Source organism: Salvelinus alpinus, chromosome 8, assembly GCF_045679555.1.
Source record: "Salvelinus alpinus chromosome 8, SLU_Salpinus.1, whole genome shotgun sequence".
Classification (NCBI taxonomy): domain Eukaryota; kingdom Metazoa; phylum Chordata; class Actinopteri; order Salmoniformes; family Salmonidae; genus Salvelinus; species Salvelinus alpinus.
In genome coordinates this window covers 44763945-44785930 of record NC_092093.1, presented here as the reverse complement: position 1 = coordinate 44785930, position 21986 = coordinate 44763945, and the positions used below count along the sequence as shown (strand labels likewise).

Below are 21986 nucleotides of genomic sequence, written 5' to 3'. Positions count from 1 at the left end.
TTACCTTCATACAACCAAAAGAGAGCGTTCAAATAGCATTAAACCCTTAGGGAACATTGGTGCAACGTTCAGGGAACGTTCCAAGAATGTTCTTAGAAACAAAATGTGTTATCTGGGCAGTTATTATTGTATACTAAATTCATGTAATATTACATGTTCTGTTTGAAAACAACAACACACTTGTTGCAACTTTAGCTCTAACTATGTATGGTGGCGTCTATTTGAGATATTTCCTCTAGCGTGAGGGTAGCGTGAAGAGGGCAGACTTGAGCGCGCGTGGTCTTGGCTCACACTTGACTATTATAGGCTACTACTCCAATACCCTATTTCACCCTGGCTGCGCATGGTGAAAGAATTACAATACAAACTTTGAGAGTCAAGATAAAAAGAAGGCGGTTCTTCATTGAGACCTACAAAATCTGAAGGCAAAAAGGGGACCAGATTATTCTCTTAAAACGGCAAATAATTTCGGTCACAAACTCCTGGGGGAAAAAACTGTCGTGACCAACGCTGCAGAATGGAAATATCCAAAGGGGATGAACATTCGACTGAGCATGCTGCCAATTTACTAGGTTCACCTGGTCGAGACATTCAGATGAGACACAGTGGACAGGTCCACAAGAAGAGGTCGAACAACCGCATGGTAATCGTTGTGGTGAGTGGCATTATTGTAACTTTTCGTTACTGTAATCTAATTGTATAGGCTATTGAATTATTACTTCAAAGTCCAATGCAGCCTTTATCTTAAAATCCAAATCATTTCTAGGTAACAATTAAGCAACTTACTGTGATTTGTTTTTCAATTTAAAAAGGTAAATAAACATAACTTGTTAGCAAAGAGCAATTTCTCAAGCAAGAATTTCGCTAGGACTGTCTGGGGGGCATCGGGTTTTATCCAGCCAAACTTGTTGCGAAACCATGCCCATAAGAAAGCTAGCAACTTTCAAAGCCCCGCTGACTGGTCAGAGTTCGGTTGTTCCCTGTGAGAATTAAAGGTGTGTGAGAGAAGAAAGAATGCTATAGAGACGGAATCTCCAAAACAAAACACTGCCATCCATACCTTGCATTTTCCCGAATCTGGATATGAAGTTGCATTAAACTATGTAGCTTTTTTCGTGAGTGAATGCAGCAAGCCTGACTGAACAGATGGATAGCTGCATTGTTTTTGGAGGTAAGTAAACTGAATTATAACTAATGTTTTCGCTATTTTACAACGCCGATTGGGCTGATGCTATCTAGTATTTTGCGTTGTCTAGCGTTAGCTTAGTGCGGTTATCTAAGTGTTTACGAAAGGACTATTGGGATACTTAGCTACATGACATTTCTGCTAGTTGGCAACTAAAATATGCTGCGTAGCTAGCTCTAGCTGAATGGGCAAAGCTAGCTCCATTGATTCACTATTAATGACAATCATGTAATGTTAGCTATCTACAGTCGCCTGCCGTGAAACTGTGCAGTTCATGGCAGGCACGAGCAAACTCCCTCTCACTTCGTCACAGGGAACGTCCAAACTCTGACCAATTAGCATGGCTTTGAATGTTGCTAGGTTACTCATGGGCGTATTTTTTTTATTTAACCAGGTAGGCCAGTTGAGAACAAGTTCTCATTTATAACTGCGACCTGGCCAAGATAAAGCAAAGCAGTGTGACAAAATACAACACAGTTACACATAAACAAACGTACAGTCAATAACACAATCTGAAAAAAACTATGTACAGTGTGTGCAAATGTAGAAGATTAGGGAGGTAAGGCAATAAATAGTCCATAGAGACGAATACTTACAATTTAGCATTAACACTGGAGTGACAGATGTGCAGATGATGATGTGCAAGTGGTGATACTGGAGTGCAAAAATATAACAATTTGGGGATGAGGTAGTTGGGTGTGCTATTTACAGATTGGCTGTGTACAGGTACAGTGATCAGTAAGCTGCTTTGACAGCTGATGCTTAAAGTTAGAGAGGGAGATATAAGTCTCCAGCTTCAGTTATTTTTGCAATTCGTTCCAGTCATGGAACGAATTGGGTGGGTGGGTGTTGCTATGGTGACCAGTGAGCTGAGATAAGGTGGGGCTTTACCTAGCAAAGACTTATAGATGACCTGGAGCCAGTGGGTTTGGCGACGAATATGTAGCGAGGGCCAGCCAATGAGAGCATACAGGTCGCAGTGGTGGGTAGTATATGGGGCTTTGGTGACAAAACGGATGGCACTGTGATATACTACATCCAGTTTTCTGGGTAGAGTGTTGGAGGCTATTTTGTAAATGACATCGCCAAAGTCAAGGATCGGTAGTATAGTCAGTTTTACGAGGGTATGTTTGGCAGCATGAGTGAAGGAGGCATTGTTTGCAAAATAGGAAGCCGATTCTAGATTTAATTTTGGATTGGAGATGCTTATTAATGTGAGTCTGGAAGGAGAGTTTACAGTCTAACTAGGTATTTGTAGTTGTCCACATATTCTAAGTCAGAACCGTCCAGAGTAGTGATGCTAGTCGGGCGGGCAGGTGCTGCCAGCAATCGGTTGAAGAGCATGCATTTAGTTTTACTAGCATTTAAAAGCATTTGGAGGCCACGGAAGGAGTGTTGTATGGCATTGAAGCTCGTCTGGAGGTTTGTTAACAGTGTCCAAAGAAGGGCCAGATGTATACAGAATGGTGTCATCTGCGTAGAAGTGGATCAGAGAATCACCAGCAGCAAGAGCAACATCATTGATATATATACAGAGAAAGGAGTAGGCCCGAGAATTTAACCCTGTGGCACCCCCATAGATACTGCCAGAGGTCCGGACAACAGGCCCTCCGATTTGACACACTTAACTCTATCTGAGAAGTAGTTGGTGAACCAGGCGAGGCAGTCATTTGAGAAACCAAGGCTATTGAGTCTGCCGATAAGAATGCAGTGATTGACAGAGTTGAAAGCCTTGGCCAGGTCGATGAAGACTGTACTGTCTTTTATCGATGGTGGTTATGATATCGTTTAGGACCTTGAGCGTGGCTGAGGTACACCCATGACCAACTTGGAAACCAGATTGCATAGTGGAGAAGGTACGGTGGGATTCGTTTTGCACCAAGTTTGGCGTGGACAAAAAGGACACCTCTGGGGGTGGTCTGAGTGGGGAGGGGAAAATGAAATCTAGCTGTTATTGTTAAGAGAGATTTTGAACTCTCTTTCTTATTGGTCTTTTAACTAATTTACACCAGGCAGGCCAAAACTCCATCCCACCAAAACGGGCTGAAATTTCAGGCGGTCTTAAAAAATATATAATATTACACTTAATAATTTTCATAACTTCACAGTATTATTCCAACCTCATAATGTGGAAACATACAGTGGGGAGAACAAGTATTTGATACACTGCCGATTTTGCAAGTTTTCCTACTTACAAAGCATGTAGAGGTCTGTAATTTTTATCATAGGTACACTTCAACTGTGAGAGACGGAATCTAAAACAAAAATCCAGAAAATCACATTGTATGATTTTTAAGTAATTAATTTGCATTTTATTGCATGACATAAGTATTTGATCACCTACCAACCAGTAAGAATTCCGGCTCTCACAGACCTGTTAGTTTTTCTTTAAGAAGCCCTCCTGTTCTTCACTCATTACCTGTATTAACTGCACCTGTTTGAACTCGTTACCTGTATAAAAGACACCTGTCCACACACTCAATCAAACAGACTCCAACCTCTCCACAATGGCCAAGACCAGAGAGCTGTGTAAGGACATCAGGGATACAATTGTAGACCTGCACAAGGCTGGGATGGGCTACAGGACAATAGGCAAGCAGCTTGGTGAGAAGGCAACAACTGTTGGCGCAATTATTAGAAAATGGAGGAAGTTCAAGATGACGGTCAATCACCCTCGGTCTGGGGCTCCATGCAAGATCTCACCTCGTGGGGCATCAATGATCATGAGGAAGGTGAGGGATCAGCCCAGAACTACACGGCAGGACCTGGTCAATGACCTGAAGAGAGCTGGGACCACAGTCTCAAAGACAACCATTAGTAACACACCATGCCGTCATGGATTAAAATCCTGCAGCGCACGCAAGATCCCCCTGCTCAAGCCAGCGCATGTCCAGGCCCGTCTGAAGTTTGCCAATGACCATCTGGATGATCCAGAGGAGGAATGGGAGAAGGTCATGTGGTCTGATGAGACAAAAATAGAGCTTTTTGGTCTAAACTCCACTCGCCGTGTTTGGAGGAAGAAGAAGGATGAGTACAACCCCAAGAACACCATCCCAACCGTGAAGCATGGAGGTGGAAACATCATTCTTTGGGGATGCTTTTCTGCAAAGGGGACAGGACGACTGCACCGTATTGAGGGGAGGATGGATGGGGCCATGTATCGCGAGATCTTGGCCAACAACCTCCTTCCCTCAGTAAGAGCATTGAAGATGGGTCGTGGCTGGTTCTTCCAGCATGACAACGACCCGAAACACACAGCCAGGGCAACTAAGTAGTGGCTCCGTAAGAAGCATCTCAAGGTCCTGGAGTGGCCTAGCCAGTCTCCAGACCTGAACCCAATAGAAAATCTTTGGAGGGAGCTGAAAGTCCGTATTGCCCAGCGACAGCCCCGAAACCTGAAGGATCTGGAGAAGGTCTGTATGGAGGAGTGGGCCAAAATCCCTGCTGCAGTGTGTGCAAACCTGGTCAAGAACTACAGGAAACGTATGATCTCTGTAATTGCACACAAAGGTTTCTGTACCAAATATTAAGTTCTGCTTTTCTGATGTATCAAATACTTATGTCATGCAATAAAATGCAAATTATTTACTTAAAAATCATACAATGTGATTTTCTGGATTTTTGTTTTAGATTCCGTCTCTCGCAGTTGAAGTGTACCTATAATAAAAATTACAGACCTCTACATGCTTTGTAAGTAGGAAAACCTGCAAAATCGGCAGTGTATCAAATACTTGTTCTCCCCACTGTATATAAAACACAGAAAACCACGTTTTTGACTTCACTGGGCCTTTTTTAAAGGGATAGTTAACTACTTTGTAAGCCGTCTATGGAGAAGGTATGACAGCAATATGTTTACCTGGCCACTGATTTAAATGCAAACTTTTTTGCATTTGTGGCACAATCCAATGCAAGTCAATGGTACTCATATTAGCATTTTTGCACTTCATCCTAAAGTATCCTAACTTGATTGTGCAACTCAATGAAGTTACTTATATAAACTGATTACCAACATAAATATCACATTAAACAAGTAGTTTTGCATCATACCGTGGTATATGCTCTAGAGGTCGACCGATTATCATTTTTCAACACCGATACCGATTATTGTAGGACCAAAAAAGCCGATACCGATTAATCGGCCGATTTTTAAATAAAAAAGTTTTTATTTGTAATAATGACAATTACAACAATACTGAATGAACACTTATTTTAACTTAATATAATACATCAATAAAATCAATTTAGCCTCAAATAAATAATGAAACATGTTCAATTTGGTTTAAATAATGCAAAAACAAAGTGTTGGAGAAGAAAGTAAAAGTGCAATATGTGCCATTGTAAGAAAGCTAACGTTTAAGTTCCTTGCTCAGAACATGAGAACATATGAAAGCTGGTGGTTCCTTTTTAACATGAGTCTTCAATTCCCAGGTAAGAAGTTTTAGGTTGTAGTTATTATAGGAATTATAGGACTATTTCTCTCTATACCATTTGTATTTCATTAACCTTTGACTATTGGATGTTCTTATAGGCACTTTAGTATTGCCAGTGTAACAGTATAGCTTCCATCCCTCTCCTCGCTCCTACCTGGACTCGAAACAGGAACACAACGACAACAGCCACCCTCGAAGCAGCGTTACCCATGCAGAGCAAGGGGAATAACTACTCCAAGTCTCAGAGCGAGTGACGTTTGAAACGCTATTAGCGCGCACCCCGCTAACTAGCTAGCCATTTCACATCGGTTACACCAGCCTAATCTCGGGAGTTGATAGGCTTGAAGCACAGCGAAGAGCTTCTGGCAAAACGCAGGAAAGTGCTTACGAGCCTGCTTCTGCCTACCACCGCTCAGTCAGACTGCTCTATCAAATCATAGACTTAGTTATAACATAATAACACACAGAAATACAAGCCTTAGGTCATAAATATGGTCGAATCTGGAAACTATCATCTCGAAAACAAGACGTTTATTCTTTCAGTGAAATACGGAACCGTTCCGTATTTTATCTAACGGGTGGCATCCATAAGTCTAAATATTCCTGTTACATTGCACAACCTTCAATGTTATGTCATAATTACGTAAAATTCTGGCAAATTAGGCGGCCCAAACTGTTGCATATACACTGACTCTGCGTGCAATGAACGCAAGAGAAGTGACATAATTTCACCTGGTTAATATTGCCTGCTATCCTGGATTTCTTTTAACTAAATATGCAGGTTTAAAAATATATACTTCTGTGTATTGATTTTAAGAAAGTTATTGATGTTTATGGTTAGGTACACATTGGAGCAACGATACGCACCGCATTGATTATATGCAATGCAGGACACGCTAGATAAACTAGTAATATCATCAACCATGTGTAGTTAACTAGTGATTTATGATACGTTTTTTATAAGATAAGTTTAATGCTAGCTAGCAACTTACCTTGGCTTCTACTGCATTCGCGTAACAGGCAGGCTCCTCGTGGAGTGCAATGTACTCCGGTGGTTAGAGCGTTGGACTAGTTAACTGTAAGGTTGCAAGATTGAATCCCCCGAGCTGACAAGGTAAAAATCTGTCGTTCTGCCCCTGAACGAGGCAGTTAACCCACCGTTCCTAGGCCGTCATTGAAAATAAGAATGTGTTCTTAACTGACTTGCCTAGTTAAATAAAGGTGTAAAAAAACGATTTCCGATTGTTATGAAAACTTGAAATCGGCCCTAATTAATCGGCCATTCCGATTAATCGGTCGACCTCTAATATCCTCTGATCGTAATCAAGTGGGAGGTGGAAATTTACAAGTTCTGAAGTCAAGTTGGATGCATTCACGTGCTTTGAACTCGTTGAGAAATGCAGATTGGCTAATGACCAACAAGCTGCATAAACCATAAACTAAAAGTACAGCTATCATGCTTGTAAACAAGTTATAGTGTTAAAAATATACTAATTTTATTTTTATTCATGTTTTGTTGCATTTAATTGCAGAAAAGGCTGTTCAAGGTAATTTCCTTAGTACGTGACATCAGAGGTCAGCATGTCGGAGAAGTGGGAACTCAGGATGATAGACTAGTTTCCCACTAGTACCAGTTGGTGGGTTGTTCAAGTAGACGCTTTCCTATTCTTATGTGGTAAATTCCCACTTCCCACTTGATTACGAACGCAATATTGTCTGTTATACACGTCTGGAATGCTGTGTCAGCCAATCAGCATTCAGGACCCAAACTACCCAGTTTATAGTCGTCAATAATCAATGGCTATTGTAGCGTTCTTGCTATTTGAGCCGCTTTACCCACCAAGTCAGTTAATCCGTAGTGTTTGCCTTTCATGCCAGCGACCCAGGTTTGCTTCCCTGTCCCGTCGTTAGCTGCAAGATCATCAATTTAGATTGCCCTTTAATTTTCAACAACTGGCTTAGTTCAATGTCCTTCATAAAATTGAAAATACAGTGGACAACTCCTGCCAAGGAACACACCATGTGACACTGCATGTCCACTCAGCTCAGACTTTTTAAAATAAACAAAGCAGGCGCACTCCGACGACCTGTGTGGTTATCCCACCTAAAGCCCGAGCGCAGCGTGCCAGCCTTCCTATGCCAGCCATTGACTCTGGGGTTATGCAGTACCAGTCAAAAGTTTGGACACACCTACTCATTCAAGGGTTTTTCTTTATATTTACTATTTTCTACATTGTAAAATAATAGTGAAGACATCAAAACTGAAATATCACATATGGAATCATGTAGTAACAAAAAAAGTATGAACAAATCAAAATATATTTGCGATTCTTCAAAGTAGCCACCCTTTGCCTTGACAGCTTTGCACACTCTTGGCATTCTCTCAACCAGCTTCTTTAGGTAGTCACCTGGAATGCATTTGAATTAACAGGTGTGCCTTGTTAATTTCTGGAATTGTTTTCTTTCTTAATGCGTTTGAGCCAATCAGTTGTGTCGTAACAAGGTAGGGGTGGTATACAGAAGACAGCCCTATTTGGTAAAAGACCAAGTCCATATTATGGCAAGAAAAGCTCAAATAAGCAAAGTGAAATGATAGTCCATCATTACTTTAAGACATGAAGCTCAGTCAATCCAGAAAATTTCAAGAACGTTGAAAGTTTCTTCAAGTGCCGTTCGAAAAACCATCAAGCGCTATGATGAAACTGGCTCTCATGAGGACCGCCACAGGAAAGGAAGACCCAGAGTTACCTCTGCTGCAGAGGATAAGTTCATTTAGAGTTAACTGCACCTCCAGATTGCAGCCCAAATAAATGCTTCAGAGTTCAAGTAACAGGCAAATGTCAATATCAACTGTTCAGAGGAGACTGTGTGAATCAGGCCTTCATGGTCGAATTGCTGCAAAGAAACCACTACTAAAGGACACCAATAATAAGAAGACTTGCTTGTGCCAAGAAACATGAGCAAAGGACATTAGACCGCCGACTGCCGTGTCTTTCTGAGACGCAGAGTAGGTGAACGGATGATCTCCGCATGTGTGGTTCCCACCGTGAAGCATGGAAGTGTGATGGTGTAGGAGTGCTTTGCAGGTGACAGTCTGTGATTTATTTAGAATTCAAGGCACACTTAACCAGCATGGCTACCACAACATTCCGCAGTGATACGCCATCCCATCTGGTTTGCGCTTAGTGGGACAATCATTTGTTTTTCAACAGGAAAATGACACAACACACCTCCAGGCTGTGTAAGGGCTATTTGACCACAAAGGAGAGTAATGAGTGCTGCATCAGATGACCTGGCCTCCACAATCACCTGACCTCAACACAATTGAGATGTTTTGGGATGAGTTGGACTGCAGAGTGAAGGAAAAGCAGGCAACAAGTGCTCAGCATATGGAGTTCCCATAAGACTGTTGGAAAAGCATTCCAGGTGAAGCTGGTTGAGAGAATGCCAAGAGTGTGCAAAGCTGTCATCAAGGCAAAGAGTGGCTACTTTGAAGAATCTCAAATGCAAAATACATTTTGATTTGTTAACTTTTTTGGTTACCTCATTATTCCACGTGTTTATTTGATAGTGTTGATGTCTTCACTATTGTTCTACAATGTTGAAAATAGTAAAAATAAAGAAAAACCCTGAGAAGGTGTGTCCAAACTTTTGACTGGTACTGTATATTGACCTGTAATTACTGTGTCCTTCAATTCAGGAATGGCTCAGTCCACAACAATGTCTCAATAATCGGTGTGCGTGTGCACTTGGACAACATGTCTCGTCAAACATGAGTTCATTTTCCACAGGAATCATTATGCGAACGTTGGTTTAGAGTTGTGAAATAGTACAACACATGACAGTATTAGAGCGTGTTGCCATGAATTCTACCAAAATCAGGATTCCTTATAGGATGCTGAGCATATAGCAAGGCACTAAGAGTCAAAGCACATGGGAATCAAACGTGTATATATTTACATTTTTGAGTAGTTAAGGGTTGAGTGTTGCTCAATAAACCTGGAGATGTTTTGTAATTTTAGATCCTTTTTTCCCAACTACAAATTTTGAGGTGTGTGTGTATGTAGTCCCAACATGGGGTAGTGAGATTTACGCTGTACCCCAGTATAGTGTCCTCAGGCGCCTGCAGTAGTTTCCACCAGACAGTGTGTTTGCTTTCCCTAGAACTCGGTTAGGTACTGCACTGTAGTCCTGGCTTCTCAGGACACCAGCCAGGTCTCACTCACTCACACACTCACACTCTCACACACACAAGCTACACCTGACAGATCACACATTGTACAGCATTTGATTCGTTTTCAAAGCACTTCAAGGTGATGACCTGTCTTCTTTACGTCAAGCTCTTTATTACTGGTACTTGGTTTTAATGAGAGAACTCCATGCCAATTAGACCTCAGTACTAATCCTGACATGTCCTGTTAGCCCCTATTGAGACCATCTTTAAGCCGTGTTGATAAGACTGCTGGATATCTTCCCTTTATCATTAGCTGACTTAGTTGAAACTTTAAACCCCTGAGATCCAGTCTTTGATACTCCCCACTAATTACAATGCCCCAGCTATTCACCCTTCCCTGGGCAAAAGGGGCCAGGCAGAGCAGCTCACCAGGCAGCTAGGAGGAGGGGAGCTCGTTTATGACCTGCTTTTACTTCTCTAATAGAGAGGGCCAAGACCCCGATGTGGAGAATTCAACTTTTTTTTTTTTATTTGTGCACCGAACAGAATAGAGTCCTACGTTAGAATGGAAACGAAAGAGTCATATGACTAATTTTCTAAAATAATAAATGGGGGATATAGTTTATATTTAAATCAAATCGTTTTGGTTGTTTTTTATTTCTAGGAATTTTGTCACATTTTCGAAATTGAGTTTCTGTGGTTTCGTTCAACCTAAGTCCAGCGGAGATGTTTTTTCTGATGCACTCTAGACCCAAACAATGTACAGTTCTAGCTACAATGGTGTTTCTCAAGGAAGCAGCAAGCAAAGACTGCTGCCAAGCTTCTCTTCATAATTTTCCGGACACAATACTTTTTTGTGTTATGCGATGTCCCTCGATTTACTGACCTTACTAACAGTGAACGTGATTTAAAATCCCATGTACACAATATTAAAAAAGCCACAAAATAAGCTCCAGAAGATTGAATACTTGGGTGAAATAGAACAGGGTTATCCTAAATCTTGTTGCAGAGTAAGTAGAATAGTAGTCTGGTTAGATCGGACTGAGTGCTACCTAGTGTTCAGTCCGGTTTAACCAGGCTAGTAGAGTACACTCACAATCGGGATAATAGTTTTAATTGAATGAGAAGATATCGAAGGGTCATACAGCACTTCATTTATGATGGTTCATCAGGATGCTATGCATCGTATAACCCTTTCACACTACTAAACCGAGCTGGGCCAAGCTGTACCGTGCTGGCCTGGTGGGGCATCCACCATACTGGAACCGTGCTGGAAAGGACTATGTGAAAAGAAAATATCCAAGCTAGCACTGTACTGTTTGGGTCAGCAGGATACTGTGAAAAGGGTAATAGTGGACTATACAAGACACATACGTTTGCTATCTCTCTTCCTCTCAAAGTTTCTTCCTTCTAGAGTTTTTCCTGGCCACTGTACTCTTCCGCTTGTATTGCTCTTTGAGTTCTAGGCTGGGTTACTGTGAAGCACTTTGACAACTGCTGATGTAAAATGGACTATAACAAAATGTGCTTGATTGATATGTACACATGGGAACTTTTCAAATGTCTCTCTTCTCACCAATAGGTAATGTTGCTGTGTGTGTTGATCACCGCCGTCACAGTTATATTTGCCTTGAAACAGCACTGCAATGTTAAAGGTATGGTTTACAATCTATCTTCTGTCCTATTGGCCACTGTGCAAAACGAACCAATTATAACACAGAAAGAAAACCGTCAGTACATAAACGCTTTTCAGCTAAAAATAGAAATACATTTCTAGTCTGTAATTTAATGCATTCCCTGTCCAGTTTCTATTCTCTCTTTTGAGAAAAGAAACAAAACTGCTAAGGGTTAGCTTAAACATCCATAACAAACCAATCAGATGTACTGATTCCTTTTTTTAAATCTGTCAAATGATACCAATTCTGAGTAACATCATGATATTCTGAGTAACTTAAATTACATTCTGAGTAACGTTGTTGACGTCCTGAGTAACATACTAAAACTCTTCTCATCCCCTATAGTGACGAGCTGTAAGAACAGGTGTGTGACGGGGAGCAGTGACAAGTCTGCGTCGTGCCACTGTGACCTGTCTTGTGAGAAAGAGGGAAACTGCTGTCTGGATTACACTGCGGTGTGCGTAGACCCTGGTAAGTCCAACAGCCTACATCACGTGTTACCGCAACACTACACTGCCAGAGGTATGTAGAGCAGGAGAGCACGGGTCAGGTTACCCACCAGCGCTACTTTGATGTTGTTCGTCTTCTTTATGTGTGTGTGTGTGTGTGGAGGAGGAGGAGTGTTCATGTGTGTTAGTGGAGGCTACTGAGGGGAGGACGGCTCTTAATAATGGCTGGAATGGAGTCAATGGAATGGTATCCACCATACGGAAACCACGTTGTTGATGTGTTTGATTCCATTGACTCCATTCCAGCCATTATTATGAGCTGTCCTCCCCTCAGCAGCCTCCACTGGTGTGTGTGTGTGTGTGGGTGGATAGACTCCTCTACAGATTACAAAAACATGTTTTATGTGGACTGGAATGTTCACTTCGGATGCAATGTTGACTCTGGGAAGAGGCTGACCATTCCAGCATCCCCAAAATACCCCTCTTCCATTTTACCGTCCTTGCTGGTCACTGTGGCCAGCCGTCCCCTAGCTTGGGTGTGGTGTGACAATCTGGGCAGTGTTGTTCCCCCACACTATGTGGCTAAAATTTTGCCACCCAATCAACATGGGACTCGTGTGTTTCCTCTACTTCCTCCAGAGAGGAGCGAGGCCCATTTATAGTGAAGGGATGGTAAATCAGAATTTGTTTTGATTTTCCCCATGATTGCTGTAACACTGAAGCATGTCTCCTGAGACTGAGATTAGCATCCCTCTTATAGACTGTCCACTTGACCGCGGTCAGAGAGAGAATGTTGGTCTGTCTGTTCTAATGGGTATCACTCACTTTCTTTAGTGTAGTGCTTTGTGAGAATATTCGATGATGAGAAACTGTAGTTCACTCATTGATGAAATGTTTGGATACAGGGTAGTCCCAGACAGTGGTAGGAGTAATGACCAACTCCTCAGCTACTGCTGTCTCTCGGAGTTTGTCCTTAGGTGACTCTCCTAAGCATACACACACGTACATTCTCTCACACGTGCTCCCCCTTTTCGCTGTCATAAACTCTCTCTCTCCTTCCCTCACTCTCTCTTCCTCACACTCACATATTTTCACACTTTTTCTCCGTCATAATTATTTCTCTCTCTCTCCCCCCTCCAGGTCAGAGCTGGACCTGCTCCAGATTCCGCTGTGGCGAGCAAAGGTTGGTCGATAGCCTGTGCTCATGCTCGGATGACTGTGTGAAAGCAGGGAACTGCTGTGCAAATTACTACAGCTCCTGCAAAGGTAAAGGCCATAGACTAAACTGACCCTGTATGGGTTGCAGCCCCAAAACTACATCTGTGTGTTCAACAGACCTTCATCAAATGTTTCTATCTAATGCTTTTATAGTCCCGAAAGTACAAGCTCCACACCATATCAAAGGCACCTCAAATATTTCTAAGTATTTGGCGCAGGTCTGTTGTGCAATCTTACATAAAGGCCTATACTCAAACAGTGTACCTAGTGCTGTCCGGTGATGGCCCTCCTCACTGCACGTGGTTTAATTATGATTTCCCTCAGAGAGTTGTTTGTTTAGAGTTGGTAGGGTTGTGTGCCCAAGTAAAGTGACGCATACCATATGTTAGGACTTTGCGTTAAGGGATTTCAAGATGTACATTTGCCGCTGAATATACACAGTGTGAATACCACACCTCGGATTGTAAAACATTGTTTTCCCTATAGTTCCTATATGCGCTTTGAGATTGTGTGTGATTTTTGCTTATTGGTATTTCTCTTTTCTAGCTCCTCCTGTGTGGTGGAAGGAATTCCCCAACATAAGGCCCTCGATCTTTCCCTATCCTTGACAGTGTTTAATGCTTAGACCAGTGTTTCTCCACCTTTTTGTACCAGGGACGAACAAACTAGGGTCCTTCCTTTTGACATCTAGCACTTCTAGAACTGATTCAATTGGGTGTCAAGAGAGTTAACCATCTGAGGGACCGGTCAGAAACATCTCAAGGACCAGTCTCGGACCGGGAACCAAAGGTTGAGAAACACTGGCTTACTTCTCACTCTAACTACCCTAATAAGGCTTTAACTCATGGTCATTTCAGCTATCATTCACCATTCCATAGCTTGCATTAGCCTACGCAATCCAAGCACAACGCTTGCAAGCACATATTAGATTTTAGACTGGTAGATATACTGTAGATTTCATGTGTTTGGTAGTTAGCCACATTAGCCTCAAATTATCCTCCGTGAAGATAGTATGGTTGATGATGATATTTTCTAGTGGGAGTGAAGTCCTGGATAGAAGAGGAGTGCGAGGACATTCAAACGCCCCAATGTCCTGCCAGGTAAGTAGTTTTCCACTGCTATGCTTTCTCTGTGAGAAACACTTTTATACACCACAGTCTGAAGATAGTATCTAATGTTGAACTTGAAGGTCCTCCTGTGGTGCACAGCACATAGTCCTTGATTGAGATGGCTTGATAGTATATACTGTACACATAGAGTACTGTTGTTACTTAGCTGAAGTCACATTACAATCTGTGGGTACTACAGGCAACACAGCACATTATGACGCCAATGTACTGTACACAATTTGAGGCCATTTGCTCTACTTGTAAATACTACTATAGATGTGAGACAAAAAGTACTTTTAAGTGTGAGACAAAACAGGATTAACCCAGTGTGTGTACGCGCACGCTGAGTAGTAAGGCTGTGAGCCCAGACCTGTTAGACTATGGAAAAGTAAATGTCTGGTTTTGTCTCGAGTGCATTTTTAGTCTTAATTAAGTCCGTTCCAAAGGGCTTTGAACTAATGAACGTTGTTTTTCTTTTGATCGTTTTTAAAATTTTATTTTTATGACTGTTATTTCATTTTAAGATGTTTCTATTTGGCTGTAACTTCAATTTAGGGTTTATTTTATTAGTGGTTTTATAATTAGTGGTTTTCTAATTGTATAAGTGTTTATAGGACCCTGGTATGACCCTCTCTGTCATGATGTATAGATAAGTTTAATACGCCTATTACAGAACCACAGAGAGACTTAAATAACTATAATATATCACTTACCCCTGCCTCAGTTATCTGTTATGTGGAAGAAAAGAGGGGGAAAGAAAGAGCAACAGTTGTGTTCCAACAGATATTTGTCTTTATCCTGCATTGTATTTCTGTTCAAAAAGGGAAGGGGAAAGTTTCAGTTTAAGGGAAAGGGGGAACCCAGTGTAACCCACAGGCTTAATCTGATTCATCTTGGATGCAGCCATCTAGCCACATGCCTCTTCCTCCCCTGCCCCTCCCCTCCTCTCGCTGTGTGTCTGTGTGCGCCTGAATCCATCCTGCCTCTCCCCACCCAGTCCATTCACGTCAGTTCCCCCCCCAAACAAAGGGCTGCTTTGTGTTCCCCCACAAAGTCACAGCACAGCTACTGGAACTGTTTCCACTGTAAACATCTCCACTGTGCCAGACTTAGACGGTTTTAGATTCATGCTTTCCAGGGAAAATGTATATTCTGTTTCCCCCTAGAAAAGTTTCTAAATGTAACCTCAATACAGCTCATTCTCTGGCTTTGTTTGTGTCCTCCAGTTTTTCCAAACCCCCTCTGATCCTGGTGTCTATGGATGGCTTCCGGGCAGGTTATTTAAAGGCCTATGGCAGTCTTCTTCCAGTCATCAACAAATTACGTAAGTCGGTCCCCCAAGCACACCATTGTTTTCTGGCGTAGAGGGCAACATTTGGAATGAGACGTTGTAATGATTTTTCTGGTACAAATGTGGTTTCCGGTTGAAGTGAAGTCCGATTACAAGCAACTAGAGATGTCTCTTTCTGGTCACAATAAATCACAGGAGGTCGGTGGCGCCTTTAATTGGGGAAGATGGGCTCGTGGTAATGACTGGAGCGTGATGAGCGCAAACGGTATCAAATGCATCAAACACATGGTCTGATGCCATTTCATTCACTCCGTTCCAGATATTACTACGAGCCGTCCTTGTAAAATGATTCTCCTATCGTACCCGAGCCTGGGTTTATACCGGGCTAACATTTGGAATTGTTTTAAGATGATCATACCAAGGATCATTTAGCTATTTGATTTAGAATAAATAAATCATTTGATGAAAGATAGAATTTGGCCTTACTGCTATTGGCTCATAGAAAGTATCGAATAGCATAACTGATAGTCAAAACGTACATCAAAAGGAAGTCTGCTTTGAAGTGTCTGTCGTAGGATAGAGTGGGGTAAGTTGAGCCATTTTTTACATCACTCCTTCAGAGGAAATATAGTATTCTTTCTAACAAACATCTGTATACATACAGTGCCTTCGGAAAGTATTGAGACGCCTTTACTTTTTCCACATTTTACAGCCTTATTCTAAAATGGATTAAATAAAAAATGTTGCTCAGCAATCTACACACAATACCCCATAATGACAAACCGTTTTTTAGACATTTATAAAAAAACAGAAATGCCTTATTTACATAAGTATTCAGCCCCTGTTCTATGAGACTCGAAATTGAGCTCAGGTGCATCCTGTTATCCATTGATCATCCTTGAGCTGTTTCTACAACTTGATCGGAGTCCACCTGTGATAAATTCAATTGATTGAACATGATTTGGAAAGGCACACACCTGTCTATATAAGGTCCCACAGTTGACAGTGCATTTCAGAGCAAAAACCAAGCCATGAGGTCGAAGGAATTTTCCGTAGAGCACTGAGACAGGGTTGTGTCAAGGCACTGGGGAAGGGTACCAAAAAATGTCTGCAGCATTGAAGATTCCCAAGAACACAGTGGCCTCCATCATTCTTAAATGGAAGAAGTTTGGGACCACCAAGACTCTTCCTAGAGCTGGCCGCCTGGCCAAGCTGAGCAATCGGGGGAGAATCTTCGATGGTCACTCTGACAGTGCTCTAGACTTCCTCTGTGGAGATGGTACAAACCTTCCAGAAGGACAACCATCTCTGCAGCACTCCACCAATCAGGCCTTTATTGTAGAGTGGCCAGACGGAAACCACTCCTCAGTAAAAAGGCACATGACAGCCCGCTTGGAGTTTGCCAAAAGGCACCTAAAGGACTCTCAGACCATGAGAAACAAGATTCTCTGGTCTAATGAAACCAAGATTGAACTATTTGGCCTGAATGCCAAGCATCACGTCTGGAGGAAACCTGGCACCATCCCTACGGTGAAGCATGGTGGTGGCAGCATCATGCTGTGGGGATGTTTTTCAGCGGCAGGGACTGGGAGACTAGTCAGGATTGAGAGAAAGATGAACGGAGCGAAGTACAGAGAGATCCTTGATGAAAACCTGCTCGAGAGCACTCAGGACCTCAGACTGGGGGTGAAGGTTCACCTTCCAACAGGACAACGTTCCCTAAGCACACAGCCAAGACAATGCAGGAGTGGCTTCAGAACAAGTCTCTGAATGTCCTTGAGTAGCCCAACCAGAGCCCGATTTGAACCCAATGGAACATCTCTGGAGGGACCGGAAAATAGCTGTGCAGCAACACTCCCCATCTAACCTGACAGACCTTGAGAGGATGTGCAGAGAAGAATGGGAGAAACTCCCCAAATACAGGTGTGCCAAGCTTGTAGTGTCATACCCAAGAAGACTCGATGCTGTAATCGCTGCCAAAGGTGCTTCAACAAAGTACTGAGTAAACAGTCTGAATACTTATGTAAATGTGTTATTTCAGTTTTTTATTTTTAAATAAATTGGCAACAATTTCTGCAAACCTGTTTTTACTTTGTCATTATGGGGTATTGTATGTAGATTGATGAGGGGGGGAAAACAATTGAATCAATTTTAGAATAAGGCTGTAACTTAACAATGTGGAAAAAGTCAAGGGGTCTGCCGAATGCACTGTACATTGAGTGTATGACCTCTTCCTAAATATTTACACAAAATTAAATAATTCATTTTGCGTATGGTTTCCTAGAAACGAGGGTGGCTCAACTTACCCACTCTCCCCTATATACAGTATAAGATTTTTGGGGATGGGCACTAAAGTACTTAAATGATAGATTTTTTAAAAACTGGTTCCCGGATCTCCTGGTCTGACAAACACAACTGTAGCTCGGCCACCTTCCACCACAGATGCGTAAAGCCGGCAGATGCAGTGGAATGAGATGCAGCCCATGCAACAAAAAAACATCTCTCTAGTTGAAACAGTCTTGTGACATGCATGAGACCCGGTTTGAACTCAGCCAGTCATGAGCTTGGTTGTGTTCCCCCGGCTCAGACGTTGTATGCATCAACCAATGGTTGCGTGCCACATTATTGACTGGCAGATTGCTATAACATATGTGGTTAGCTGATACATAAAATACCTATCCAGGCTTTGTAAGATCTGGCAGACGTCGGCAACGCCTGGGCTGAGGAACGCGCTCCTTGTTTCTTTGGCTACTTGCGTGTTTGGCAGTCTGACATCCTTTCAAACAATTTCAGGGAAGTTATTCTGTTTAGGTAAATGATCCTATCACAGCTGTTTCTTTGGCAGCTTTTCTTTTTTATTTGATTTGACTTCATTCTATTTCAGGCAACTGTGGCACCACTACCCCGTACATGAGACCTGCCTATCCCACCAAGACCTTCCCCAACCACTACACCATTGTGACTGTAAGGGTCTCGCTCCTCTTAGTTTATATGTAACCAGTCAGGCATCAGTTACTTTGGTAAAGTATTGTATACACAACTTGTTTATTTGAAAATTGCTTCACTCTTTGGAATCCACTTTTCTTTTCTTTTTTTAAATCACCTTATCCATCTTAGTACAGTCACTTACCACGAATGATCCCCCCCAAAAACTCCTCTAGTGGCTTGATGGCTCGCACATGCTGCTTCTGTTGAGAAACTGTGGTTCGAATGTGCAACTCTGGGCAGTGATTTTTAGCTCTACTGGTTTACCCAACCCTTTCAGTTAACCACCAGACACGCAGTGTTGTGGCTCCGTGTGATGAAATGATGAAGTCAGTTCAACGGTAGATGTAAAAATAAAGAGGACAAGCCCACTTAGCCCTGCAGCTGTCAAAGCACCGGGTGTGTAAACCGCTGTGTGTGTTACTCCCACAGGGTCTCTACCCAGAGTCCCATGGGATCGTGGACAACAAGATGTACGATGTGACCCGCAACGCCTCCTTCAGTCTGAAAGTGGCAGAGAAATTCAACGCCAAATGGTACCAAGGAGAACCAGTGAGTGAATACATTGGAATACGAATACATTTGTTTATTGGTACAGCTTATTGTTTTTAGCAATGTGGCCCTAGTGTTTTGTGAAATTGAACTTGTGACCTGAAGAGGGGGCCTTGGGATGACATGCGTACTCTTAGACAAGGAGCCACAGACAGGGATTAGTGAACTTTTCCTCTGCAAAACATGGAGCTGGAAAAATGGATGAGGAAGATGAATGTTATTGAGGAAGTTTCCCTGAACTACAGTTCCCCTGTACTGTGTTTACTAAAAACCCTAATGATAGGACATAATGACATTACAGAACTGTGCCAAATAATAACATTCTGTATACTTATTGCACACATCTAAACATCGACTGAGAAATACCAACTGACGAGGAGAAAATGGCGCTCATACAAAGTCTCAGCCTTGTCACAACACACTGGATATAATGATATATAAAGTATTGAGTGAGAACAGTAGTTATGGGTCTTTGATCATGATGCACTCTAATGAGCTTTCTATGAAAAAAGTGTGTTAGGCAGTTGTTTTCAGTGACAGTTCTCCTCTTTATCTCTCTGAGGTGGCCGAATTGCTCAGCTCCACATAATAGCACATTTTATTTGTCACGTGCCGAATACAACAGGTGTAGGTAGACCTTACAGTGAAATGCTTACTTACAAGCCCTTAACCAACAATGCAGTTTTGAAAATAAACAAAAGTAACAAATAATTAAAGAGTGGCGGTAAAATAACAGTATATACCCTACAGGGGGTACCGGTACAGAGTCAATGTACATGTAGGTAATATGTACATGAAGGTAGAGTTAAAGTGACTATGTATAGATCATAAACAGAGAGTAGCAGCAGAGTAAAAGAGGGGCTGGGGGGTAGCCATTTGATTAGCTGTTCAGGAGTCTTATGGCTTTGGGGTAGAAGCTGTTAAGAAGCCTTTTGGACCTAGACTTGGCGCTCTGGTACCGCTTGCCGTGCGGTACATTTAACATTTACATTTAAGTCATTTAGCAGACGCTCTTATCCAGAGCAACTTACAAATTGGTGCATTCACCTTATGATATCCAGTGGAACAACCACTTTACAATAGTGCATCGGTAGCAGAGAGAACAGTCTATGACTAGGGTGGCTGGAGTCTTTGACAATTTTTTTAGGGCCTTCCTCTGACACGGCCTGGTATAGGGCGGCAGGGTAGCCTAGTGGTTAGAGCGTTGGGCTAGTACCCGAAAGGTTGCAAGTTCGAATCCCTGAGCTGATAAGGTACAATTCTGTCGTTCTGCCCCTGAACAAGGCAGTTAACCCACTGTTCCTAGGCCGTCATTGAAAATAAGAATTTGTTCTTAACTGACTTGCCTAGTTAAATAAAGGTAAAAAGAAAATAGAGGTCCTGGATGGCAGGAAGCTTGGCCCCAGTGATGTACTGGGCCGTACACAATACCCTCTGTAGTGCCTTGCGGTCGGAGGCTGAGCAGTTGCCATACCATGCAGTGATGCAACAAGTCAGAATGCTCTCGACGGTGCAGCCGTAAAACTTTTTGAGGATCTGAGGACCCATGCCAAATCATTTCAGTCTCTTGAGGGGGAAAAGGTTTTGTAGTGCCCTCTTCACGACTGTCTTGGTGTGTTTGAACCATGATAGTTTGTTGGTGATGTGGACACCAAGGAACTTGACGCTCTCAACCTGCTCCACCACAGCCACGTCGATGAGAATGGGGCCGTGCTCGATCCTCCTTTTCCTGTAGTCGACATTCATCTCCTTTGTCTTGATCACGTTGAGGGAGAGGTTGTTATCCTGGCACCACACGGCCAGGTCTCTGATCTCCTCCCTATAGGCTGTCTCATCGTTGTCGGTGACAGCCATTGTCATCGGCAAACTTAATGATGGTGTTGGAGTCGTGCCTGGCCATGCAGTCATGAGTGAGCAGGGAGTACAGGAGGGGACTGAGCATGCACCCCTAAGGGGCCCCCGTGTTGAGGATCAGTGTGGCGGATGTGTTGTTACCTACCCTTTTCACCTGGGGGCGGCCTGTCGGGAAGTCCAGGATACAGTTGTAGAGGGAGGTGTTTAGTCCCAGGGTCCTAAGCTTAGTGATGAGCTTTGAGGGCACTATGGTGTTGAACGCTGAGCTGTTGTCAATGAATAGCATTCTACCATAGGTGTTCCTTTTGTCCAGGTGGGAAAGGGCAGTGTGGAGTGCAATAGAGATTGCATCATCTGTGGATCTGTTGGGGCGGTATGCAAATTGGAGTGGGTCTAGGGTTTCTGGGATAATGGTGTTGATGTGAGCCATGACCAGCCTTTCAAAGCACTTCATGGCTACAGACGTGAGCGCTACAGGTCGGTAGTCATTTAGGCAGGTTAACTTCGTGTTCTTGGGCACAGGGACTATGGTGGTTTGCTTGAAACATGTTGGTATTACAGAGTCGGTCAGGGACAGGTAGAAAATGTCAGTGAAGACACTTGCCAGTTGGTCAGGGTATGCTCGGAGTACTCATTCTGGTAATCCGTCTGGCCCTGTTGCCTTGTGCATGTTGACCTGTTTTAAAAGGTCTTACTCACATCGGCTACGGAGAACGTGATCACACAGTAGTCAAGAACATCTGATGCTGTCATGCATGTTTCAGTGTCGCTTGCTTTGATGCGAGCATAGAAGTAATTTAGCTTGTCTAGTAGGCCCGTTTCACTGGGCAGCTCGCGGCTGTGCTTCCAAGGTGACATTCCCAAATGAATATCGCCCGTCGTACTCACCCCGGTCATCATGAAGTGCTTCGAGAGGCTGGTCATGGCCCACAAAGGCCAGCATGCTAGGCACACTGGACCCACTCCAATTTGCCTACTGGTCTAACAGATACACAGAAGATTACATTTCCATCGCTATTCACACAGCCGTAACTGTACAAGAGGAACACCTATGTGAGAATG

At 42.8% G+C, this 21986-nt stretch overlaps 1 protein-coding gene across 2 annotated transcripts in view; it reads left to right on the top strand.

Moving 5' to 3' along the window:
* The first annotated feature begins 276 nt into the window (after window positions 1-276).
* LOC139583200 (ectonucleotide pyrophosphatase/phosphodiesterase family member 1-like) overlaps window positions 277-21986 on the top strand; it is a 67543-nt gene continuing 45833 nt past the window's right edge. Inside the window, exons 1-8 of one of the 2 annotated variants that reach the window (XM_071414031.1) lie at window positions 277-655; window positions 11373-11445; window positions 11812-11937; window positions 13056-13181; window positions 14170-14233; window positions 15469-15566; window positions 18418-18497; window positions 18951-19070. In XM_071414031.1, coding sequence (XP_071270132.1) covers window positions 518-655; window positions 11373-11445; window positions 11812-11937; window positions 13056-13181; window positions 14170-14233; window positions 15469-15566; window positions 18418-18497; window positions 18951-19070 — 825 coding nt within the window. In that variant the 5' untranslated portion in view covers window positions 277-517. Of the gene's footprint in view, window positions 656-947; window positions 1172-11372; window positions 11446-11811; window positions 11938-13055; window positions 13182-14169; window positions 14234-15468; window positions 15567-18417; window positions 18498-18950; window positions 19071-21986 lie in introns of those variants that run through there. The other variant, XM_071414032.1, reaches the window with a different exon arrangement.